The sequence below is a fragment of the Pterocles gutturalis genome, unplaced genomic scaffold, assembly GCF_000699245.1.
Source record: "Pterocles gutturalis isolate BGI_N339 unplaced genomic scaffold, ASM69924v1 scaffold14369, whole genome shotgun sequence".
In the NCBI taxonomy this organism is placed as follows: Eukaryota; Metazoa; Chordata; class Aves; order Pterocliformes; family Pteroclidae; genus Pterocles; species Pterocles gutturalis.
In genome coordinates, this window is record NW_010130867.1 from 17,791 (window position 1) to 40,497 (window position 22,707).

At 38.8% G+C, this 22,707-nt stretch overlaps 1 protein-coding gene across 1 annotated transcript in view; it reads left to right on the forward strand.

The window, feature by feature from the left end:
- The window catches only part of LOC104466836 (OTU domain-containing protein 7A-like), a gene marked incomplete at its 3' end in the record, with an annotated part of 34,633 nt that extends 14,626 nt beyond the window's left edge, over nt 1-20,007 (forward strand). The window contains exons 4-5 of the mRNA XM_010080390.1: nt 16,634-16,816; nt 19,789-20,007. Coding sequence (XP_010078692.1) covers nt 16,634-16,816; nt 19,789-20,007 — 402 coding nt within the window. The remainder of the gene's footprint in view (nt 1-16,633; nt 16,817-19,788) is intronic.
- Nucleotides 20,008-22,707: the final 2,700 nt, after the last annotated feature.

The following is a 22,707-nucleotide window of genomic DNA, read 5'->3' on the forward strand; positions in this document are numbered from 1 at the left end:
TTTTCTGGTGAACTTTGTACTGAGCACAGCTGCTTCTCTCACTAAAACATTCCACTTGTGCTTGACACATATCTTCCAGAGAGTGTCCATTCTTGATTTAAAATGAAGATATAAAGAGATTTTTTTAAAAAAAAGAATATATATATGCACACACATATATTGGTTCTAATTTATTTGTGTCTGGTTCTTTTTGCCAGCTATTAGTATCCTAAAGTAAACAATACTGTAAACCAATTGGTTTTATATCTAATTTTGATATGCTAAACATGTTGAGCTCCAAGTCTCACTTTCTGTCTCTATATTTTTTCTGTCATTCAAGAGAAGGTATACAGAAATGTTTTGGCTATTTTGGTGTATAACTTTCTAGTGCAAAGATTGCCTTTTTTTGCAATTAAATTGCACATGCTGCTGTTTGTATCTTTGGCCAAGTTTGCTTTAGTATTGCACAGGGAGATAGTGGTCAAGTCTGTGCTCAGTTTGACATTTCAAAGTTACCAATTCTAGAATTCTGTGCAGTTGCTTAACTGTTAAGGAGTTCAGATTTCACAGACTTAAAATCTTACAGTCATTATTTCAATGGTATGAGAACTTTGTCATGCCCATCTGAACATGGATGTGAATGCAGACTTTCAAAGCTCCATCAAAATTAAAAATGGGTTTGTTTTTCTTAGTTGTGCATGAGAATTTTATTTTCATGGCATTGCTGTGTCTACGTTTAGAAAAGCCTTAGATCTGTCTAATCAGCTGTTCATTGGTGGATAAAATTGCCTTAGAAATGGCTTAGTTTGTGTTTGTCCAATGCGTGATTTGTATTTCATTCTTACTTTTCAAATACTACCTATTGAGTCTGAAAGGCCAGTTGTGGGTGACTTGCTGTTGCTCTTCATGTGATACAGCTCTGGGAAATTAGATGGACAAACTCGGAGAAAGTACAAGGAAAGGTATGTGGAGGCAAAAGGGGCTTAGCACTTAACAGCACATAGACATACATGTTAGTAAGTCATCTGTCTCACTGTTTGAGTTTCCTTGATGTTTTCTTGAGTTTTCTTGAGTATTGTAAAGAACCATCCTTCCATTACAGTTTATTGTGATACTTTGATAGATTTATGAACAGCCCATTTCTGCTGTTAAAGAAAACTTTTGAAATTTGAGATTACAATCTGATACATCATAGAGCTGTGTTACGATTGATTCAGTGATTTTTTTTTTCATTAAACTGTATATACATATTTCAAAACCAAGGCCTTTTCCCAACTGTTCAATATAGCAGTGGCGATAGTTATGACTGGATGTATTTTGTAATTGCGCACCATTTGTGTTAAATAATAATTAAGCATAGCAAAGAATGTTAGATTTATAGACATGTAGAGTTATACAGCTGGCATATCGTAAAGGATAGATTATGCTTTGTTTTCAAGCAGAGGTTCTGATAACACTAAATGGTTTACCTTATTACTCATGTGCATCTATTAAAGATATACAGCCATATGCGTAATCAGAGTTTATGCCACTCTCTGATGTGCTATGGGTGCTTAGTAACTCAGTTTAATGAGAGCTTAAAATTCTGACTTTATAGCTTTAAAGTGTGACTATTCCTTTCCCCTTTCTGCCCCCAGCTTTTTTTTTTTTTCTTGCTTTTGAACATCCCAATAACTGCTTGCCCACTTCTAGGATGAGAACCCAAGGTAGTTGAGATCATGAGAAAAATCCTTTTGTGGGGGTTATGTACAGCTAGGCCAAACAGCATCTTACCTCTCTTGGTTCAGGAGGCTCTCATTTATGCTTCTCTGTACTAGCGTAATTTTTTTTCTTGTGCCCACAGTGTGCCTGCATGCCTGAGCTATTTCTGGGCTGAATTCTCCAGATGATCTGTCTCCACATCAGAATCTGTCTTCCATCAGGAGCTGCAGTACTCTTTGTCCTCTCTGTTAGTTGCTGGCAGTATCTTGTGCATAGAACACTTGATGCCTGGTTTTGGTTGCTTGTTCTTCTTGGTACCTTTCTGTACTTTTTATACTGAAGGGCTTTTTCTACCTCTGCTCAGCACTCCTTGCTTTCTTTGTTTGAACGCTGTCCTGGACCACCCAGATTACTACCATTGTTCTTTTTCGGTTGAAAGAACAGCTTTCTACCAGCCTTGCCAAAATTCTTAGCTACTGTTACAGCTGAATTATTAAAATGGGAAGCACAGTTCTTTCAGCTTGGTTATGATTACAGGACTTTGCAATGTTCATCCTTGTTGTTTAGGACTCCAGGGAGGACACTTGGTTGATAGATATTTACATGTTCATCTCTAATCCTGCAGAGACTGTAAAGTAAACACCCATCAGGAATTACCTTTTGAGAGCCTGCACATGTACAGATAAGTGTCCTCAAATTCATGGCATCGTAAATCCTGATGTTTTTGTGTTAATAATTACAAGTCAAACAAAGAATGATGAGTATGTCCCTATGCAATAAAAGGACACCAAGAGCTATTTGCTGACTGTACCAGATAATAAATAAAATCGCAGGTTGGGGAGAATATGTGAGCACCACGCATGTCAGCAAATTACAGAGTGGAGAGAGTAACTGTGACAGTTACTTGGCTCTCTGAGTAGCATTTGATTCAGGAGACATGGAAACTGGATCTGACATGACACAGTGTGATGGTTCAGGAATGGGATATGCTTGAAGCAGATCACTTAGTATCAAAAACACCTGCTGCAGACCTGCAGACCTGAGATCTTGTTTCTGTGCATGCTCATTCAGGAGGAAGGAAGACTGTAGAAGTTTGTCTCTCTTCCAGGAAAAAAAAACCAAAAAAACAAAAGCACAACAGATTTATTTGATCAACCTGAATGAAAATAAGAGCATTCCCAGCCCTGTAAATCTTTCTCTAACAACCTTTCACGTAATTCTTTGAGACAAAGTCTTAATTTTGAACTAGCAGTATCCAAGAGCACAAGGTGAACCTCTGTATCTTTTCCTAAGTTTGAAACCACTTGTTAAAGTTGCATTCAAATCTCACATTAAATCTTATGCACCAGGACAAGATTATTACCAATTCTTTCCCCCTGTATATTCTTCCAAAATATACTACCCCCTATTTTTAAACTTACTTTTGTTGGTATTATTGTTCTGTCTTTCATGAGGAACTTACTAGCTATAGGAAACTAGATGGTTGAAAGGCAATCATATACTTTAAAAAAAGGGCAGAGTTTGGAGCATAGAAGGACATGGTTCATTCCATAAGTGGAAGGATTCTGTGTTTTCATTACATTAGCCTCATTTTTGAAAACAGGAACTCCAAAAAAGCAGAATATTCTGTTAGAGTCCACTTGTATATTTAGGTTTGGAGCAAAACCCCACATCAGAATGAGGTCATCTGTTCTGCTCAGTCTTCACTACCTGGGAGATCCGCTTCTGAAGCTGTTTGATTGTACAGGTCACCAATGCCACTGTTTCAGGTCTCTCTGCATTTGATACTAATTTTCTTTTCCTTTCATTTTATTTTTCAGTGATTAATTGTTTAGCTCTTGATTGCTGAAAATATATACTGAGCCATTAATCTCATTCATAGATATGTTCCTCATACACTGATACATGTTGGTGAAAATAATTCTGCTTAAGTGCTAGCAGTTGCATTCTTTGAAAATAATTGCATTCGCTGTTGATTTTAATAGCCAACATTTTCTCTTGGTGTGTCTAGTGCAGCACAGGAATAATTCATGGGGCAATTTAATGTGATGAAACTATGTAGAGTAGGTATTACATTTCATGAAACTTCATGGAGTCTCCATTTTAACATTCTTTTTGTTTTGCCTGTTTGCTAACCAACTTTTCAGATTCCCTGTTGACCTTTTTCCTGTTCACTAGTACATGTTAGTACTGATAAGCTGATTATGGATGAAGGTACTATTTCCAGTATATTTTTTGAACTGCACTTTATACTGAGAAAGTTGACATCCATATCTCTCAGCCTTTGCTGTCTTTACTACTGTTTTTCTTTAAATGAGTTCTGATTTCTTTGCATTGGTATATTATAAATCACCAAATGTCAAAAGAAGCTCAGAGGAACTCAGTAGTTTTTCATTCCAGAAATGAATTGCATCTGCATAGTCCAAGGGAGGTAGGTACCTGTTGTTTTGGCCGTGATTGCGAATTCTTGAGAAATCACTGTCTGGGACAGTTGTATATCAATCCACTTGTGGAAAGAAGGACAGCATGGACCTCTACAATTCTGCTGGAGAACCTGGAACTGTTACTTCATTTGCTGTTTGTGATCTGACCTCTTGAGTGCTGCATATGGCATGTATGTGTTTTTTGTAACTTTAGTTTTATGCTACACATCAGTAAATGCTTTTCCTGAGACTAGGTCTGATTGTTTTAGGAAGTATTTGTCATTATTCTCTTATTTGCTGATGTCAGTGCCTCAGTTTTCAAAAAGGTGAACAGATCATACATTTCCAAATTTAAAGCACAGAAAGGAAGTGAGTCTAAAATGAGCTCATTTCCAAACTTTTTTTAGATAATTCAATTTTTCACTTTAAAACAAACCTATCAAATGCTGTGCAAAAGAACTGGAAGAAGTGTAACATATTATCATCATAAATTATACACCAAGCACCAGCCCCTTATCCCCACCTGTAGTAGAAAAAACTGGAGGTGTTTCAGATGTGAGAGATGTGAGAACTAGGTGAACATAGCAGAAGGTGGGGAGAGCTGAACAGAAAGTTTGGTGTTGCTTTTTTTGCCTTCCTTTTAGTTTGAGGGAATGCAAATGTGCTAAGTTAGGGCTATCTAGATGCTAGAAGATTTCCATTAATTACCCAGAGATTTGGATTTCAGACCTCACTTAATTTTCAGGGTAACAGGGGAAAAAAACAAGCAAACGGAACAAAACCCCCCTAATTTTACATAAAACCAGTCTAAAATAAAAACACATACTCAAGATGTTAGTACTGACAGAACAATTTAACGGTAAACGTGACTCAGGTGAAAGAAACAACAGTCTCAGCAAAATAGTTTGCAAAGCAGCCCATGCTGGTAGACACGTGTATTGCTGCTGTTTGCACGATTAAATTAGGATATGTATTAGGTTAGTGTCACAGGAAGAAGAAAATCAGCTGCAAGACTCTCCAGATGTCATCTTTGTATGTGATGATTGTTAATGGCAGCCAGACCCAAAGGCACCTTGAAGTCTCGCTAAGCTTTGGGAAATTCTTATCCATGAACAGACAGGTCTGTATGGTCCAGAGCTGATTTCTCTTCAGCTGTGGCATACCATGAAGTGTTTTAACATGCCAGCAGTGTAGACAACCATCAGGAACTGGAGGATTTGTGAAATTCACTGGCAACAATAGAATAATAACAAAATAATAATAAATATTAGTAAAAACATTAACAAGAATCCAAACTGCATCAAAAATAAGAATTTAGCTGAAAATTTGCCCTTTTACTTGTAAAAATGGTTTCATTTATTTAAATAAATTATGTAGTATTTCACCGTTATATAAAAGTAATTGCTGTCTATTTCCAGCTTTCTGTAGTGCTCAGTCAGGGTATACACAGTTCACCATGGATTCAGAAATCAGGAGCTTTCCAGTGATGAAATGTGTGTGGTAAAGGAGACTGACCCTGTGGAAAATGCCAGAGATGCAGTAGGTAGATATCTCCTCAAAGAAGAGTGTATATGAGCAGAATTCAAAGAAAAGCATGTAATTAATGGAGAGGGAGAGAGAAATTTACAGTACTGTCATGTGATGGAGTGTACAAATCTAACTCCCCAAAAATAGTCTCTTATTCTCCTCTCCCTCAGACAGTTCCTTTTTTAGTTCTCTTGTGGAAGGCTTGCCAAAGGGAAGAGGAAGCTGAGCTGCTACCAATGTCTCATTACACAGAGATCAAAATTGTCATTTCCAGCTGTCTGTTCAGCTTTGAGTGACTTTGCATTCTAGCAGAAAATTAGGCAAATGCTAACAAAATGTCCTTGCTGCAGTATTTTCCTTTGACAACATAGACCAAAACTAAATTTTGTTTTGAAACCTGTGGTCTAATTTTTATCCTAGTTTTGCATATAAGTTTTTCAGAAGGAGTAAAGCTGGTCTTGAGTTCCTCCCCCTATCTTATGCCTGTTAATGTTTGTTCATCTACATCATGCCAAAGAGGAAGAAGTGCCTGCATTTAAACTGAATTTGTGGATTGCTTTATTAGCAGTGGGTTTGTAAGAGACTTCCTTATATGGGAAAGAAAGGTGATGGTAGACTTCATATCTTAACACATAGTCAGGTTGGGGGGATTTGAATTTATATGTATATGTACACGCACACACACAAAATTAATCATTGTGCACTGGCCTAGTGGCACAAAATGAGGATCATTTTATGTTAGTGAGAACTAACAATCAGTCAATGATCCTGAAAGGCAAAAGCTGCTTATCATTTCTCCAAATGCATTTCTAGCATGGCCACCTAAAGCTCCTATGCTCAGTAAATAGCTTGTATGCAGTAAAAGAGCTCCTAGAATTGTCAATGCTAGCAGTAATTGAAGAAGTAAAAGAGTTTTTGCAGTTGAAGCTGGGATTACTATTTAGTTAGTTAGCTGATAACTCTGCCTTGTGCCTGTGATCACAATTTTAGATATTTGGAGAGAGTCCTGTGGAAAAAAAAAGTCCTGTGAAATTGTAAGGGTAAAATGTCAGAACTCTTCTAGTTCTGACGTTTTAATGTCTGAACAGTTAATTGTAACTTGTCCAGCATATAGAACTATAAACATCTGCTGCGTTAAAAAGACAAGTATAGAAGTTAGTCAGGTTCAGCTGAGACATTTAAAAAAGGGCTGTAGCAAAGATTTGGACAGGATGTTAGAATGATTGAACAATGTCTCTAGTTGTATAAAGATAATAATATCCCATTCTGGTCCTAAACAGAATTCAGGATTTCATATAATTATTGGCAATTATGTACCCTCTCAACCAACAGCATCTCACAAAATGTCATGCTCCCAGGTACACAGGTATGTGGAGAGAATTCCTGTCAATGACAAAATACATTAACCATGCTCAGCTTTTAATTTCTGTCATGGCAAATGTGAACATTTCCATTTCCCAAATATACAGGGTATCGGGAACACAGAAATTAACTTTAAACCTAGGCAGGACAGAGTTGAGATTGGTAGGAAAAGGAAGAATTTAAAAGGCTTTCCTCTGTTTTGGGAGAGCTACATCAATTCACAACCTTCAGGCCTTTTTGAATTCTCCTGTGCAATTGAATACCCATGTAAGCCCAGGAACGAAATTTTTTTTTTTTTTTTTGCTGCAGGTGGCTGTAAGTTGGTCTGCCTTAGGCACATCCTTGTTATTGAGGAGCCCCTAATGTAGAATTCTTGGGGATCTGATTATTTCAAATGATTTCATCTAAGTGTAAAACTACACAGGAGCATGAATCCCAGAAGATTCGCAAGAGATCATTATAAACGCATTAGCCTGGAGTGTTACTTTTTGTGTTGGCTTCGAATTGAACTTGCACGTACGTCTGTTTCATAGACCATGTCTTGATATTCAGTGCCTTCCTCAGGCTGGTTATTTTCTCTACCTGAAAGTCAGCTTATGGCCCTCTCTGTTTTTGTTGTCCCATAGTGCCTGTATTCTGTTGGGTCAAACTGGTGACTTGTGAGTCAAGGTGGTAACACTTAGTTTATGCTCTGAAATATCATGAGGACTTGTCTTGTTCAGACCTAAGTGTAAAACTCTGGAGTGTTTCTCATATCTCTCAGCCTTGCAGCCAGCCCTTTTAGCGAAGAACTCTTCCCTGTGTTCTTGGAAGGAAGGTGTCGTGGTGTAGAGATTCGTGTTGTTTTACTTCTTGACATGCATAGCTGCTGGAAATCTAAGCTGAAAGGTGGCACAGAAGAACGTAGATGGAATAAGAGCCCTGGGTTTTGTTTTTAGAAGTATGTTACACAGCCTGCCAAATACTGGATTTGTGCCTGGTCATTTGTAAACATCTTGCATTGTACATCCTTAGGAGTAGATTTCACCCTCATAAAGGGCAAGACTACATGAGTCAAAAAAAACCTGCTGAAAATTCCTGTTCAGTTGATTTGTTACTGATCCACAGTATAGCCTCGTATAACTTCCTGTTCTGTGGGCAGGGATGCTTTGCTGAATTTGTATTTTTTATTAATAAGGGGTTTGTTGTTGGTTGGTTGTTTTTTTTTTTCCTGTGGGAAGCTTTGCATTAGCTTAAGTAGTAGTAGGATTGTAATTTTTTTCCAATGTATTTTTTGTTAATAAGGGGTTTGTTGTTGGTTGTTTTTTTTTTTTCCTGTGGGAAGCTTTGCATTAGCTTAAGTAGTAGTAGGATTGTAATTTTTTTCCAATTTGCTAGTAAAAAGTACAGACAATGAGAGTAAAATATTTAAGAAATGGTGGCAAAAAACTTGAAAGTTACATTGCTGGTACTGGTTCTTCAGTAGCCCCTCTCTTTTTTAAAAAAAGTGTTTTCTGAATAATATTGCATTCAAGTGTGAATTTCATTAACAACAAAAATGGCATTATATATAAAGTAGATGGGCAGATATTGTACTTGATTAAAATGGTTAAAAATTCCAAGAGGTGTATCTATTTTAGTTTTACTGCCATCTCACTAAAATACCTTTTTTACTTTCTTGTGTTTGACACATTGAAAAATTACTCCCTCTCTTCCTTTCACCTTAGTGTCTTGTTCAGTTTTGTAGTGTTTTTGTGCTCTTATAGGCCTCACTTATTTTCTGAAACACATCACTCTGTAATCTTGTTCGAGTTGCCTTCTCTGTGAGCTGTGTAGCATTTTAGCTTCTTTTTTTCCTTTATTGGTTTTTGAAAGTTTCACATTAATTCTTATGGATATTTTTATTGCTTCTGCTTCCTAGGTAAATGCACCAGCAGTTCATGAACAGTAAACACAGTCTGCATCGTACTTTGTTTAAGTCTGTGTAACCTTTTCCCCTTCTACATCCTTTCTTAAGTGTTTTTGGTCCTGTTTAGCTTTAGGCAGCATTTCCTGCCCCTTTTAAAATTTCCTTTGCTGAAGTCCTGTGTATGTGTTGTTGCTGCAAGCTGCCCTTCATTCTGGTCCTTACTGTTTACATCTTCCCTAGTTCCCCATCTCAGACTGCATCCTTTCTAGCATTTTGTTTATCATCAAATCAAGAATTGCTGGTGACCTTTCAAATGTTCTTTTTAACATATTGGAGTAGGTGGATGTTTGAAAGCTGGGGGGGATGCTTTATAGTTGCGTGCTTGCTATTCCTACTAATTAGTGATACATGTCCTCTAGTTTTATTTTAATTGTTTTAAGAAGTGGAAGACAATAGATTTATTAACTCTTGCAATCCTGCTGAGCTATGCTGGTTTAGCCAAAACAATAAAAAGCAAAAAACCCCAAAGACTAAATAATAGTATGTTGCTCAGATCTTGCTGCCTGAATATTATCTGCCTGAAAAACATAAAATCTAGTATCGGTACAACAAGTGTAGGCTGCTTAATGGGCGCCTGATTTTTGTTATTAGCACGTATGAGTTGTGATCTGACAAAGCATGTGCTTAGCATTGAGCAAACAAGGATTACTCACATGCTGCAGAGCATTAACAAGTCACTTTCTCCTCACAGCACAGTCAAGTTGAAGACTTGAGTCAAGAAAGACTAGGTTAAAAAAAAGATGGACCCTTATTCTCCAGAAAAACAAGGATGAATGCAGCTGTCTAAGCACTGTAAGAACCTGAGTGGTGCTAACTGTCCTGCTTTCATGAAGGCAGAGTGTATTTCTCATCTAAAAAATTACAATATGTGATAGTCTCGAAGCAAACCATTTAAAGCAAAAGTCCAAAGTTTCTCGTACTCTGCTGCTTTTAGATACCGCTTTCAAACTGATCAGCTTACTAAAATGTGTGGTGAAAGAAATCAGGACTTTGTCAGGAGGTCACTCTGAAACTTTTCCAAGAGTGTTTCCAATAGAGAGCACAATATAGATGCATTGTTGTGTGTGTTGGTTTTTTTTTTTTTAGCTGTGAATTATATTATTTTATTTAAAACTCAACAAAGTGGTGATATTTTAAAATAATACCTGGGCAAATAAACCCTAGGCTGTCTGATTACAGAATCACAGAATGGATTGGGTTGGAAGGGACCTTAAAGATCATTGGGTTCCAACCCCCCTGCCATGGGCAGGGACACCTCCCACGAGCCCAGGTTGCTCAAAGCCTCATCCAGCCTGGCCTTGAACCCCTCCAGGGATGGGGCATCCACAGCTTCTCTGGGCAACCTGGGCCACTGCCTCACCACCCGCACAGGAAAAAACTTCCTCCTAATATCTCATCTGAATCTGCCCTCTTCCAGATTAAAAACATTGCCCCTCATCCTGTCGCTACACTCGCTGATCAAGAGCCCCCCCATCTCTCCTGTAGCCCCCTTTCAGCACTGGAAGGTGCTGGAAGGTCTCCCCAGAGCTCAGGCTGAAAAATCCCCATCTCTTTCAGCCTGTCCTCACACGGGAGGTGCTTCAGCCCTCGGACCATCTCTGTGACCTCCTCTGGCCCCGCTCCAACAGGTCTATGTCCATCCTGTGCTGAGGACCCCAGAGCTGGATGCAGCACTCTGGGTGGGGTCTCACGAGAGCAGAGTAGAGGGGGAAATCCCCTCCCTCGACCTGCTGGTCATGCTGCTGGTGGTGCAGCCCAACATTTCTGGTTCCACTCAGGAAAAAGTAATGATGTAAATGTTTTATATTTGTTATAGTGCTACACCATGTGTATGCACATAGCACAGGGATCCCGTGTGGTGGATGATGCAGCCCACATGCAGCTTGGGGCAGAACCAGATATGCAAAAAAACAGCTACAGGAGTATTTCTCGTCCTGTGAAGTTTACTCTGGTTTGGTTTGACCTCTTCATTGGCATGCACCCAGCTTCCTTGCTGCAGACTCTGAGGAAAATCGCAGTGTTTATTCTAATTTTCTGACTAACCTATTGTCTCAATAGTTTGTCCATCTAATTCCCAGTCTTGTCCTTGGGCTGGTTTTCTTGCCAGTGTACCTCAAGAGGAAAAGGGTACTAGTCAAGGCTTAATATAAAAATTTAGGTCTTGGTCTTTGATTAGTTTTATCAAATGTTTTCTAAGGAGAGGCTGGTGTCCACAGGTTGAGAAGGACATGAAGGCAAGGTGGAAGGGCTGTGAAAGGTGAAAGAATGAGGTGTCTTCTCTGATCACAATGTGGTCAGTCCTAATGAGCTCACCTCAACCTTTCCCTCCCTCAAAAGCTGCATTTAATAGCAAACAGGTTTCCCCAGTGTTCAGTGAAGATGTGATGCCCCTAGAGCAGTGTGCCAAGGTGAGAACGTGCTCTCTGTGGAGCCTGCAGTGGTACTCTTGCATAGAGAACGCTCTTGATCGCTGCCTCCTTTACAGCTTCTTTCTAGCATGGGATTTGGAGTCCAGTGGACCTACTGCAGAACGCCCTGGCACCGGGCTCTCATCCCCTGCCCCTTCTACTGTTGATGCTTTTTCAGGCTTTTTCAATCCAGGACCAAGGCTTGGGAAAATTTAATGTTTCTCAGCTTGGTCTCAGAACATCAGATCACTGGGAAACCCACTTCTGAACATTTCTTGGACTCTTCAAGTTGTTAAATAGGGCAGAGGTGGGGGTGGGGGGGAAGCAGTCCTCTCTGATGATACGGAAAAACTGAATCATCTGGAATGCTTCTGAGGTGAGTCCTCCTCTTGCTGTTCTTTAGCATCTTTTTTTAAACCTTTTCTAATCCACTTTGAGGTGGTAAGGCAGAAACAGATAAGTGGCTGCTTAAATTATATATTGTTTTATCTAAGTCTTTGTTTTTAGTTCAGCCTGACAATGCCTCCTGTTGTTATTCAAGCAACTATTATTTAGGACAGAAACTTCACACTGTAACTGAGTTTATCTTTTAACTTCCCTTTCATGTAGGTGCCTGCTGTCTCTGACACTGAAACGTCAGTACCAGCCCTCAGTCGGAGTGCATCTTCTCTTCCTTACTCAGCTGCACCTTGTTGTTGTTGTTGTTGTTTTTCCTCCAGTCTAGAAACAGTTTTAAAGCAGCGACCTTTCAGTCCTGTTAAGTTTTACACCTTCTGACTCATATAACATGTGCAGCTGGAAATAATTGTTCAGTTAAGAGTGTTACTTCTGTTGAGTTAGTGAATTAATTTGATTCCAGCATCCTGATCATGATTCACTACCCGTGTGTTCTAACCAGCTCTGTGCTGCTCCAGCTTGTTGCTGACCGGTGTTTTCTGACCATTAGGAACTCAAAGCCTTTCATGTGTCAGCACTGCTCTGGAGCAATTCAGTTGCTACTACCTGGTATGGTGCCACCAGTTACTTGTCATCTGATGTGATTGTGTGTGCTGCAATAACGTTGTTATGCCTGTGGAATTCCTTTTTAAATACAATAATGTGTCATATAAACTAAGAACTTAGCAGTCAGTGAACAGTAGGGTGCGTCAGGTAAATAACAGTAAAAAAAAAAATAGTGGATAATCTGAAAAATAGTCTGGTGTTGTTTTTGTCCTTCAGACTGGAACAAAAAGTCTTACTTGACTTAATGTAGTTGATGAAACTATGCATAATAAAGGAATTACCTTTTGCTTCTCCTTCAGCCTTGTGATGGAGGTCAGGTGTAACCCCTGTGGGATAGGAAAGATTGTTCCTTTCTTTTGAGGGCTTGTGCAGGAGATGACAATTAAAATAAAAAAGATGTGACAGAGCAGGGACGTGTGTGAGGAGCAGGGTCTAGGAGGCTTCAGAGAAGAACAGGGAACAGACACACAAACAGAACTTAGATAACAGAAAGGTTAGGTCTTATCATAGGGACCTGGAAGGATGGTATGCAACCTGCTCTAAACCAGAAAGCTGCTGAAACTTGTTGGACCAGTAGCAAGACTGGAAGAAGGGACCTACCCAGTGAGGCATTGAGGGGGATATGCTTGATTTCAATGTTATATTGATTTATTTTTGTCCTTTCTGACCCAGCAGACCTTAGGTTTTGTTCTTCTTTCAAAACTTAATTTTGAATATAGTAACGTACAGCTTTAGAAATTCAAAAGCTTTTGGTACGCAAAGTTTAAAGGAGGAGAACTAGGCAGAGTTAGCTCTATTAATCTGCAAAATCATAAGCCCCACTGGTTTCCTCAGTAATTTCCATCTGAAACTTTCTCACCTACCATGTCACAATGCTGGAAATCCTTGTGCAGATCATCTGCTCTGGACATCACTGAATTTAATAACCTTTCTCATTTGTTCCCATCTTATCCATTGCTTCCGCAGTCCCTTTCTGTGGTCCAAAATACATCACACTTTTTTTAGATCTACTTATTTTTTTAATTTTACTATGCATTAAGTTTCTGTACTTGTATTTCTTTATGCAGTGTCTTTTATAAATGCCTCTGTTCTTTTTTCCTCTATTCCTTTCCTCTAATTCTCTTTGCTGCCTCCAGTTTCCTCTTCTTTGACTTATGAATTTTCTTCTTTAATCCTCCCAAACTGATGAATTCTCCTTGTTTTCTATGGGCAATGGGAAAAACAAAAGGTCTGTCATTTGTATTTACTTGTGAAAATATAAATCAAAAGAAGAGGAAGCCTTGGCAAAAGGGGCAAGCTTACATGTTTCCAGTACAGAGAGCAGCTGAAAACACGTATGCTGGTCAGCTAAGGTGGCTCGTATTCAAAAACACTGCTTCATGGAGATGGAAAGGTACTTCAGATGTTCTCTCATTTGACTTAATTTTTTCATTGCATTCTGATGCTTGGAGGCTCCAGCAAGTTTGGGGACAGTGAGTCCAACAACCATTTCCTGTGTCGGTCTTCTGAAGTTTACGGCTTTGGTGCTGATTGGTGCTTTGGTTGAGGAGATGGAGACAAATCCAGGGAGACAGAGAGATTTGAAAATAAATATTTTTATGTAAGGTACATTTAGATATAGAAATTTTACTTTACGTATAGTTTCAAGTCTGTATTAGAATTTCAGTTGATTCATTGTACCATGGAGCGTAACTCAAGAGTTACTATGCAGTTTAGATTTTAAATGCAACACGCTGTGAGCCTAGTTTCTGAAGGCTGACTGTAATTTTTATGATGGACCTTTTATATAAGATGATTGAATTTGGTCTAAAACTAAGGACAGCGGGATTTTCGGTAGTCTCCTGATTCTCTTCTTTCCTATTGCATACATCAAATCCCCATCACACAGCAGTCATACACAGCACATGCACAGGGATTTGTGTTAGATTTCAGAACTCAAACATGAAAATGAGCAGGTGGCTTGTGAATGCCCTGGCACAAGAGAAATGCTGTCTGTGTGCCATTAACAGGTCTGTCACTCAAGGATCTGTACTGAATAAACCCAGGTTGCTGCTGGGAGTCACGTAACGCTGGACTTGCAGCATTCCCAAGACTCGAGTAATACCATTTTGTTTAAACCTACATTTTCTAGAATTGTATGTATTATCACTTTCACTTTTTAAAAAAAGTTTTACTTTTTTGGCCTTGTGGTTGAGAAGAAGTGGCTCCTAAAAACAGGACCAAAGAAAAGCAATCCCTGCTCCAAACATTGATCACATCAGTGTTGGGAACTCACTTCTGATTCTGCAATGTTTGGGTTGGGCAACTTGATTCAGATTTTATATATATATATATATATATATACATGCACACACACACATAGTTAGAGCTGAGCCCTGACTGGATTATAGACATTCAATCTACATGATTTTTTTTAGAAAAATATGCTGGCAATAACTCAAGTGCTTGTTCTAGGATCTCTGACAATTTTCACCGAGTATACATTTTGTCCTGCAGGCTTTCTAGTAGAAGATGACAGCATAACATATATAACGATTCCATATCGCTGACATGGTGGTTTATATTTATGGACTCCTCAGGATGTATATAACCTTCTTGCTTAGTGATATTAATTCTCCTTTCACAATTTTGTTTTGTACTTCAAAACTGGAGATAGTTTAGCTCAACCTTGTAGGTAACAGCTGTCTGTGTTACTTTTTTCCTATTTCAGTTAGATTTTTGTTCTTCACAGAAATAACTGTAACAGTAAAAGACTTTTCTATCTGTATAAAACTGCTTTGTACTATTTTTAGATAATTCTCCTTTGTGTAACTAAATAAGTTATATTTAACTGCTACTCAGGTGACGTAGCTTCTTGAAGTACACAAAATGACAACAACCTCTTATGGTGCAATGAACACTAAATTAGTCAGAAGCACGTTACTTTTGAATTCCCAGAAAAAGTGCTCGCGTAGTGCTGTGGGAGTCTCTCCTAACTAGTGGGATCTTTTTTTTTTTTTTTTTTTTTTTTTTTTTGCTATTAAATATTTGTAATTTTCCAATTAAAATCAAGTACTTGGAGAATACTAGGACATCTATGTATTTTAGCTTAGCAGGATTGTTTTTAAAATAACATATAAGCATCTGAACATTTTTTCCGTTATTATTGTTTGAGAGTGACAAGTGCCATTTCACCACCTTTATCTCCAGATGTCAGCCTGTGTTCTGCTATGGCTGGTGATAGCAATATGATGAAATGGGATCTGGGAAGCAAATCTTTCAGAGGGTTCTGTGTAGGCAGGCTCCATGAGCAGCTCGCACAGACATGCAGCCACACGGACTGAATCCTCTTGCTACATGCTTTGTCACAAAATGCTATCCTATACTGTCTGCTTTCTAAAAGAACTTTAAAATCTCTTGGAGCGCAGGTTCTCTCTGATGTGTAAGATAAAGGGACCTGAAGTGTTCTGCATTTGCATTCCAGCTGCTCTGTGAATAGAAGGATAAAGTTTCTCACTCATGTGCTGTAACACTTAACAGTCACGTCTTTCCATCATTGCTGATAATTTTTATTTATTATTAATACAACTGAACAGATGTGAATTATTACTGTCTCTCATTACTTTTATGTTAAATTCTGTGGGATTATTTTCATCTTTAAATTGCCAGTTTCTGGAGCCATTTGATGGGAATTAGAGCAAGGGAAGTCCTGGTGCTTAGTGCCTTGTATGATAAAATGTCTGTATCTGTGGAGGAGGGGAGAGCATCGCTTTGCCTCAGCATTAGCAAGGCTTTGGCACCGTTCCCCACAGTACTGCTGTATTCGGGTTAGAATGTTACAGTCTGGATGGATGGACAACTAGACGGGCAAATAACTGTTTTGAGAGTCAAGCTCAGAGTGCAGTGGCTAATGGATAGCTTTCTAGCTGCAAGCTGGTAACAAATGCTGTACCTCAGGGGTCTCTGTCTGTTTAAAGTCTTTATCAGTGAGGCAACATCAAGTCTGCAGATGTCTTCTCCAATTATGATATAAAGAAAATGAAAATATAAATTTCAAAACCAGAAATAAAATACTTCTTTTTCCGTTTGCTGTGTACTTTCGAAGTGTTTCTCAGCTGTGCATTTTTGTTGAGGGAGGAGTGGCTGTAAAATGTTTTATCCAAAGAACCTCTGTTTCCTTGCTGATGCTTTAAGAGTGATTTCTCTATTTAAGTTTATATTTTAAGTGCATATGAAGATGGTTTCCAGGTTATCAATCTGGTCACATACAAATGTGAGCAGAATGTCCTTTTGCTCTTTGGCAGGCAAAAACTGGGACTTGACAGCAGCACTGAGCGACTATGAGCAGCTCCGGCAGGTGCACACTGCCAACCTGCCACAGGTGTTCAATGAGGGCAAGTACTACAAGCAGCAGGAGCCGGAGCAGCCTCCCCAGGTGACGAAGGCTGAGCGGCCCTGCCTGCAAAGGCAAGATGACATTGCTCAAGGTAAGAGCTCTTCAGGGCTTCTGTGGACAAGCAGCTTCCGAGCTTGTCTGCTTGTGAGTTGTGCTTGTCTGCAGGGAGTTGGAAGTCATTCGCCATCAGCCTGGGAACTGTGTTGTGATGGGATTCACGGAGCTGCTGCTGCACCCTGCATTTCACATATTCCAGTTGTCATGAGTTGCCTCAGTTCTGCAAGTTATTTTTTTTAGTGTGTGATTAAAGTGCAAAAATACAAGCAGTCCTGTGGGACATATAACAGGAATTAGAGGGTGTCACAGACCACTGTTGTATGTAGATTTCTATGCTTATCGAGACAAAAAAAGGTTAAAAAAAAATCAGTGTTTCAACTTTTGCATTCTCACAGTATGTGATTAAGGTGTTTGCAATCTATGAATAACTTTCAGCTTTAAAATTTTGTTCTCTCATGGTTCCACAGAAGAAAGGACGAGCTCCTATCCCCTGCCAAATAGAAATTGAAACCTTAAGAAAAATGAGTCAACTGCCTCTAGCAGTCGAATTCCAGTACATGATAAGCATTAGAATTTACTTATTTATTTGCAGATCTTTTATAGGTTTTATTTCAGATCTCTGTGTCTCTCAGACTGTTGGAATGCATTTTTTTTCAATATTAATTTATCAAACTGTAGTTTACACCATGTAGCAGAGGTAACAGCACTAGCTTGGTGATGGCTTTCTGTGGAATCATTAGGAGAAGAAAGGCTTCCCTTCTCCTACTGGCTCTTCCCTCCTTTTAAACAGGAGATGGCATCAGTACTCAGGAGTGTCAGTAAAGCTTCTTATCAATTGATAACTTCCATCAGTAGAAAAGGAACTGTAGTGATTGTTACGACTTCTTAAAAGCACTGAATACAAATAAAGTGAGGAAGAGTAGTGCACTGTAGCTCATAAAACTATGTCCCTTCATCCTCATCAGGACACAGCTCACTGGCATTATTAAACTGCCCCGCTTGCACGGAAATGTCCATGGGACAGGTGCAGCAGGTAGGGGGGACAGGTCTGGCTTTACGTGCCTGGACTGACCGTAACTTTGCCACCACTTCAGTGCAAAACTGGCGGCTTCATGATCAGAGAGCCATCTCTGACCAAAACGTGACAGTGGCTGAGGAGATGTTCAGGGAGGAGCAGAGAAGGGGCATGAGGGTCTTGTGGTGGTCCAGGTACTTGGAGTGGAGGAGGCAGCCGGCAGGTGAGGGCTGGACCGTGGTGGGGAGGGGTGACGGAGTGGTAGCAAGGGGATAGATATCAAGCGGAAATGCTGTTCTATGCTTTACTTCCCCTCCTGAAAAGTGATGTAGCTGAGATGTACAGGGAGAAGAAAGAAATCCAAGTGAAATCGAACCTCCTCCCCACCTCCCCAATTTAGGATATTTTAGGGAGTGCAGTTTAGCTCTTAAAATTAGAAAAATATTGATCCATTAGAGAAATGACAGTTCACAAACTCCAGGAAAATTAATTTTTTAGTAAGCATTAGTCAGTTTGAGTTGTTTTACTAAGCTCCATTTAAGTAAGCTGCTTTGTTAATTTCTGAAGGCACAGAAGTACAGGAACTTCTTTATTTTAATATAGCATTGGACGTGTTTGAGAGTTGTTCAATAAAGACTAGCTTATGGTAGTATTTTTATGAAGGTACAGAGGTGAAGTTGCACTGGATAATTTTTTACAAAAGCTTCCTGTATGATAAGGTACCCATTTCCAAGGCAAATAAATGAAAATATTATCTAACTTAATATTATGTAAATCCCACCAGGAAGCTTTCTGCGTATTCAAAAATGTAAGGAACTCCATAACCCTGCTGTCAGCTCACTAATAAAACTCAGTAAAATGCCAAGGAGGCTTTCTAGTCTAGTTTAAGATCACTCCCCTTGCGAAGGATGGCTGGAGAGGGTGCAGCTCAGTGGAAGACCTGAGGTCGGTCTGTTAGAAGCACGGAAAGGCCGTGGTGCCGTGCCTCCAGGGAGTGCCACTTCTCAGGTGTGGAAAGCTTTATGCTGAAAGTTAATCTTCTGAGAGAAGACTAGTAACTTTTGATAAACATCAATTCTAAGCAGCTACAGAAGGTTCATTTCGGTTTTTAAAAATACAAACAGGAGTACAGGGCAGAAACTGAACAAAGGGAAAATATCTGTATCAGTTTTGACTGAGTGATTCATGGTTGAAGCACCTGAAGTGTATTTCTGTTACCCATCTGCTGACATCAGAACTGAGGCTGTACAGTAAAGTGAAATGATATGATAGTAATATTTTGTCCCTTTCTTAATGTTCTAATGCTTATTTTGCTTGAATGACCCTTTGCTGTTCCTTATATAGGATTTGTCCACAGAGAAGTTTAAGAAATTACAAGATATTAGCTCATAGATGTTTTGATAAAATAATGCATTCTTTTGTACCAGACTTGTTAATTTCATCCTTCTTTTTGAACTACGTATTGTTTCTTGGATCAGGATTTTAGAAAACACATATGCATAAAAACCCAATTTGGCTTAAATTTAGCGTGTTAAAACTGCTTTCAGGTGATTGTTCTGAGATTAAAACAGTGGCATGTTCGGTATGAAGTGATTGTAGAATGCTGGATTTTTTTGATTCACAAGACGTCAGTTTAAATTAAGAGTTCAAAACATTAACTGATTATCATCTGTCTGCCAGTAAATGTTTCTTCCAATGCATCTTTGGAAACTCAAAATACATAAAAAAAAAATTTAACAGAAATACTTGTCTTTCATATGTTGTTACTTCTACTGTTGATCTGTTTTGTTAGAAGGATGGTGAAGTTCTTATGACTTGCCATAGGCATCCATAGTAAGAACTAAGCAATCTTCTACCATAGGGAAATAACCCAAAAAAAGAAGAAGTAGAATAAATTTCTAGGTGAAATTAATGGGCATTTGCAAGACTTGGTGTTGACTGGCCTTTTGTGTAGTCTTATCGGCCATAATATCTCTTTGGTGTCTCTACAGAAAAGCGTCTTTCCAGAGGTATTTCACACGCCAGCTCAGCCATAGTCTCCCTCGCCCGATCACATGTAGCAAATGACTGCGGCAATGAACAGTTCCCTTTGGAGATGCCCATCTACACATTCCAGCTGCCAGACCTTAGTGTGTACAGTGAAGATTTTAGAAGCTTCATTGAACGTGACTTAATTGAGCAGGCAACAATGGTTGCTTTGGAGCAAGCAGGTGGGTAAATACTTCAGTTGTCAGCAGCTGGGCAATTTGACATTTGGGCTGACATTTCTAATCATGCTTCATTTCTGCAGCTTGCGCATTCTGCATGGGAAATAAATGCCAGAGAGTAAAGCAAATACTGTGCTCTTTGCAACATGGCACATATCCTGATCCTCTGTTTCTTTTAAAACGTTAAAAAGAAAGCTGTCAAATTTGCTTAATAGAACAAAGAAATTGGGGGAGGAAGGAAAGGAGGACTGATGGAGAAGTCATGCAATGGAGAAGGATGTGAGTTGGGGTGGTCAGAGGGAGTTGGTACTTCAGTCTCGTCAGGAAATTACATTGCAGTGACTAACAAAGGAAATATTTTCAAGTTCTGTTGCACCTTGAGAAAATTTTAAATAGGCATTTTATGTATTGTTTATTATTTTTGTAATAAACTAAATAATTTTAAAGTACTACTTCATTATTGCTATGGAAAAAAAAAAGTGAAGAAACCTGAAATTAATTTCAGTTAAGATTTATTAGCAGTTTAAAGTTTTAAGTCAGTTTTGAAAGATATGGAGAAATGTATTTAAAACTAGTATCTGTGCCTTATGAAACAGCAAGTATATTAATGAACCATGATGTATAGTGGAATGCCCGACTCTGGTGATATAGAAGAGTTATAAAATCAGATTTCATGTCTGCCAGTGGAATATTGAAGAGCCAGCTGCTTTTTTCTGTTGATTGCTATACTGGTTTGTGTAACTCTCTGTATTCCCCTGAGAGTTCATTCTCAAAACTCGGTGCATAGTCATACTGTGTGAGTTCCATCTGATCAGCTGTTGCTTGTTACTGATCAGGGCCCTGCATCATAGTCTTTAGGCAGGACCTCTGCTAATCTGGTGTCATATTTAGTATTTATCATGTATTGTCATATGGTAATTTTTTGGCTTTGGTGTTTGAAAAGCAAGATATACTTAAATAATAGCATAAAAAAATAAATACTTAAAAAGAAACCAAACAAAATAAAAACCCCACCAAAAACCTGAACAGTATTCAGAAGCCCTTCTTCTGGAAAAAATAGCAGTAAAAAATAACTCAAGAATGCTACCAGGGAACTATGAAGTATCAAAACTGTCAGCCAACTATTGAGAAAATATGTTTAGTTTATCTAGGAACCAGCTAACACAAGAAGGGCAGGGAAAAAACAGGATGGCTCTTCCTCTGGCAGCTCTGCCAAGCACTCCAAATTCCGTAAGTCTATCAGAAAATATCTTGCTATGGTGTCATTGCTTACCTACACGCTGCAGAGGAATTAAAGCTTTTACAGTCAGTTAATGCAGAAGTACAAGTTAGCGGATCACAGTACTTTTCTGACCTTAAAATCAGGGAATATGTGAATTTAGAGCTGACATATTCTTCTAATTCATACAGAGCTGTCTGGTTTTGAACTTGAAATAGGGCTGCAGAATCTACTCAGCTTCCTGCCTCTTAGCATTCCTCTCTCAAATGTCTCTGAAAATTAGAATAAATAATTTATTCTTTTCTACATGTTACTTTAATTAGGGCAATAACTTGACTCACACAGGAATCCAGAGCCTCTTGCATCCTGTGAAGGAGAGTGTTTTGACCACTTGAAGCACTTGTAGTTCTGATCCCAGGTATTCTTGTAGCCTGCGTAGACTTAGTTTACTTCTGTGAGCATTTCATTAAAGTAAACTGGAACTTCCTGGGAAACAGTTCTTCAGTTCAAGTAAGCTAAACAAATTAATCAGTGAATGTTTAAGAAAATCGTGTAAGACTTCAGGTAAACTGAGCTCTTCTCTCTATTTAAGCCATAAAGATACTAATTTTCTGTTTATTTCCTTCCTACTTCAGACTTATTATTGTCTGAAATGAAGAGAGTGAAATAATAGGAAAGTCCCTTAGCGTTAGCTGTTTTATTGTCTCCTACCAACAGAGGGCCCAGTTTGACTACGGTTTGGTCAATGACATTAAAAAATTAACAGATAAGGTTCACTCCCTGCAAGGAGCCTCAAAGCTGTTTCAAAAAACAAACCCCACGAGCTGTAGCTGAGCTTGGCGATATTGTTAAAGGAAAAGAGAGAGGTGTGTGCTTGGGTTTAAGGGCATGAATTTAAGAAAAAAGGCTGATTAGGGAAAAGGAGGAGTAACTTTCTTAGGAACATAGAGCCGCTTACTGCTCACAAAGCGTAGATTGGGAGAGCAAAAATACTACTAACAGACTGTCACGTGTTGTCTGAAGTGGCCATATGAGCTGTAAAAGGCTGTAAGGTTTTTATATTCTCTTTTTATACGCTTAGACACATTAATATCTGTATGTGAAAGGATGTTCAGGTTACATCCTACCTGCACAGAAACCCAGAGCAAAATTCCTTATTTACTCAGAAATGCTGTGTGAGATCATAAAGGAAAGGCCCAGATAAAGGCAGGATGATTTACTCACTCTCTGCTGCAGTGTATCCTCTACTCTTTGTGTGATTGCTTTCTGAATATTTATCTTAGGGAATAGAATTCACCACATTTGTAAAAGCATTTTGGGGTTTTGTGTCTCTTACAAACTCAGTTGCCTGAGTTGGAATAAGGTCAGATTTTAAGTAATGTGCAGATGGACCTCTTGAGTGCTCTTACAGGAATTGGTGAGGCTCTTTGATGGAGGATGGCTCAGATAGTGATAATATTAAATTAATTTTATAATTCTAAATA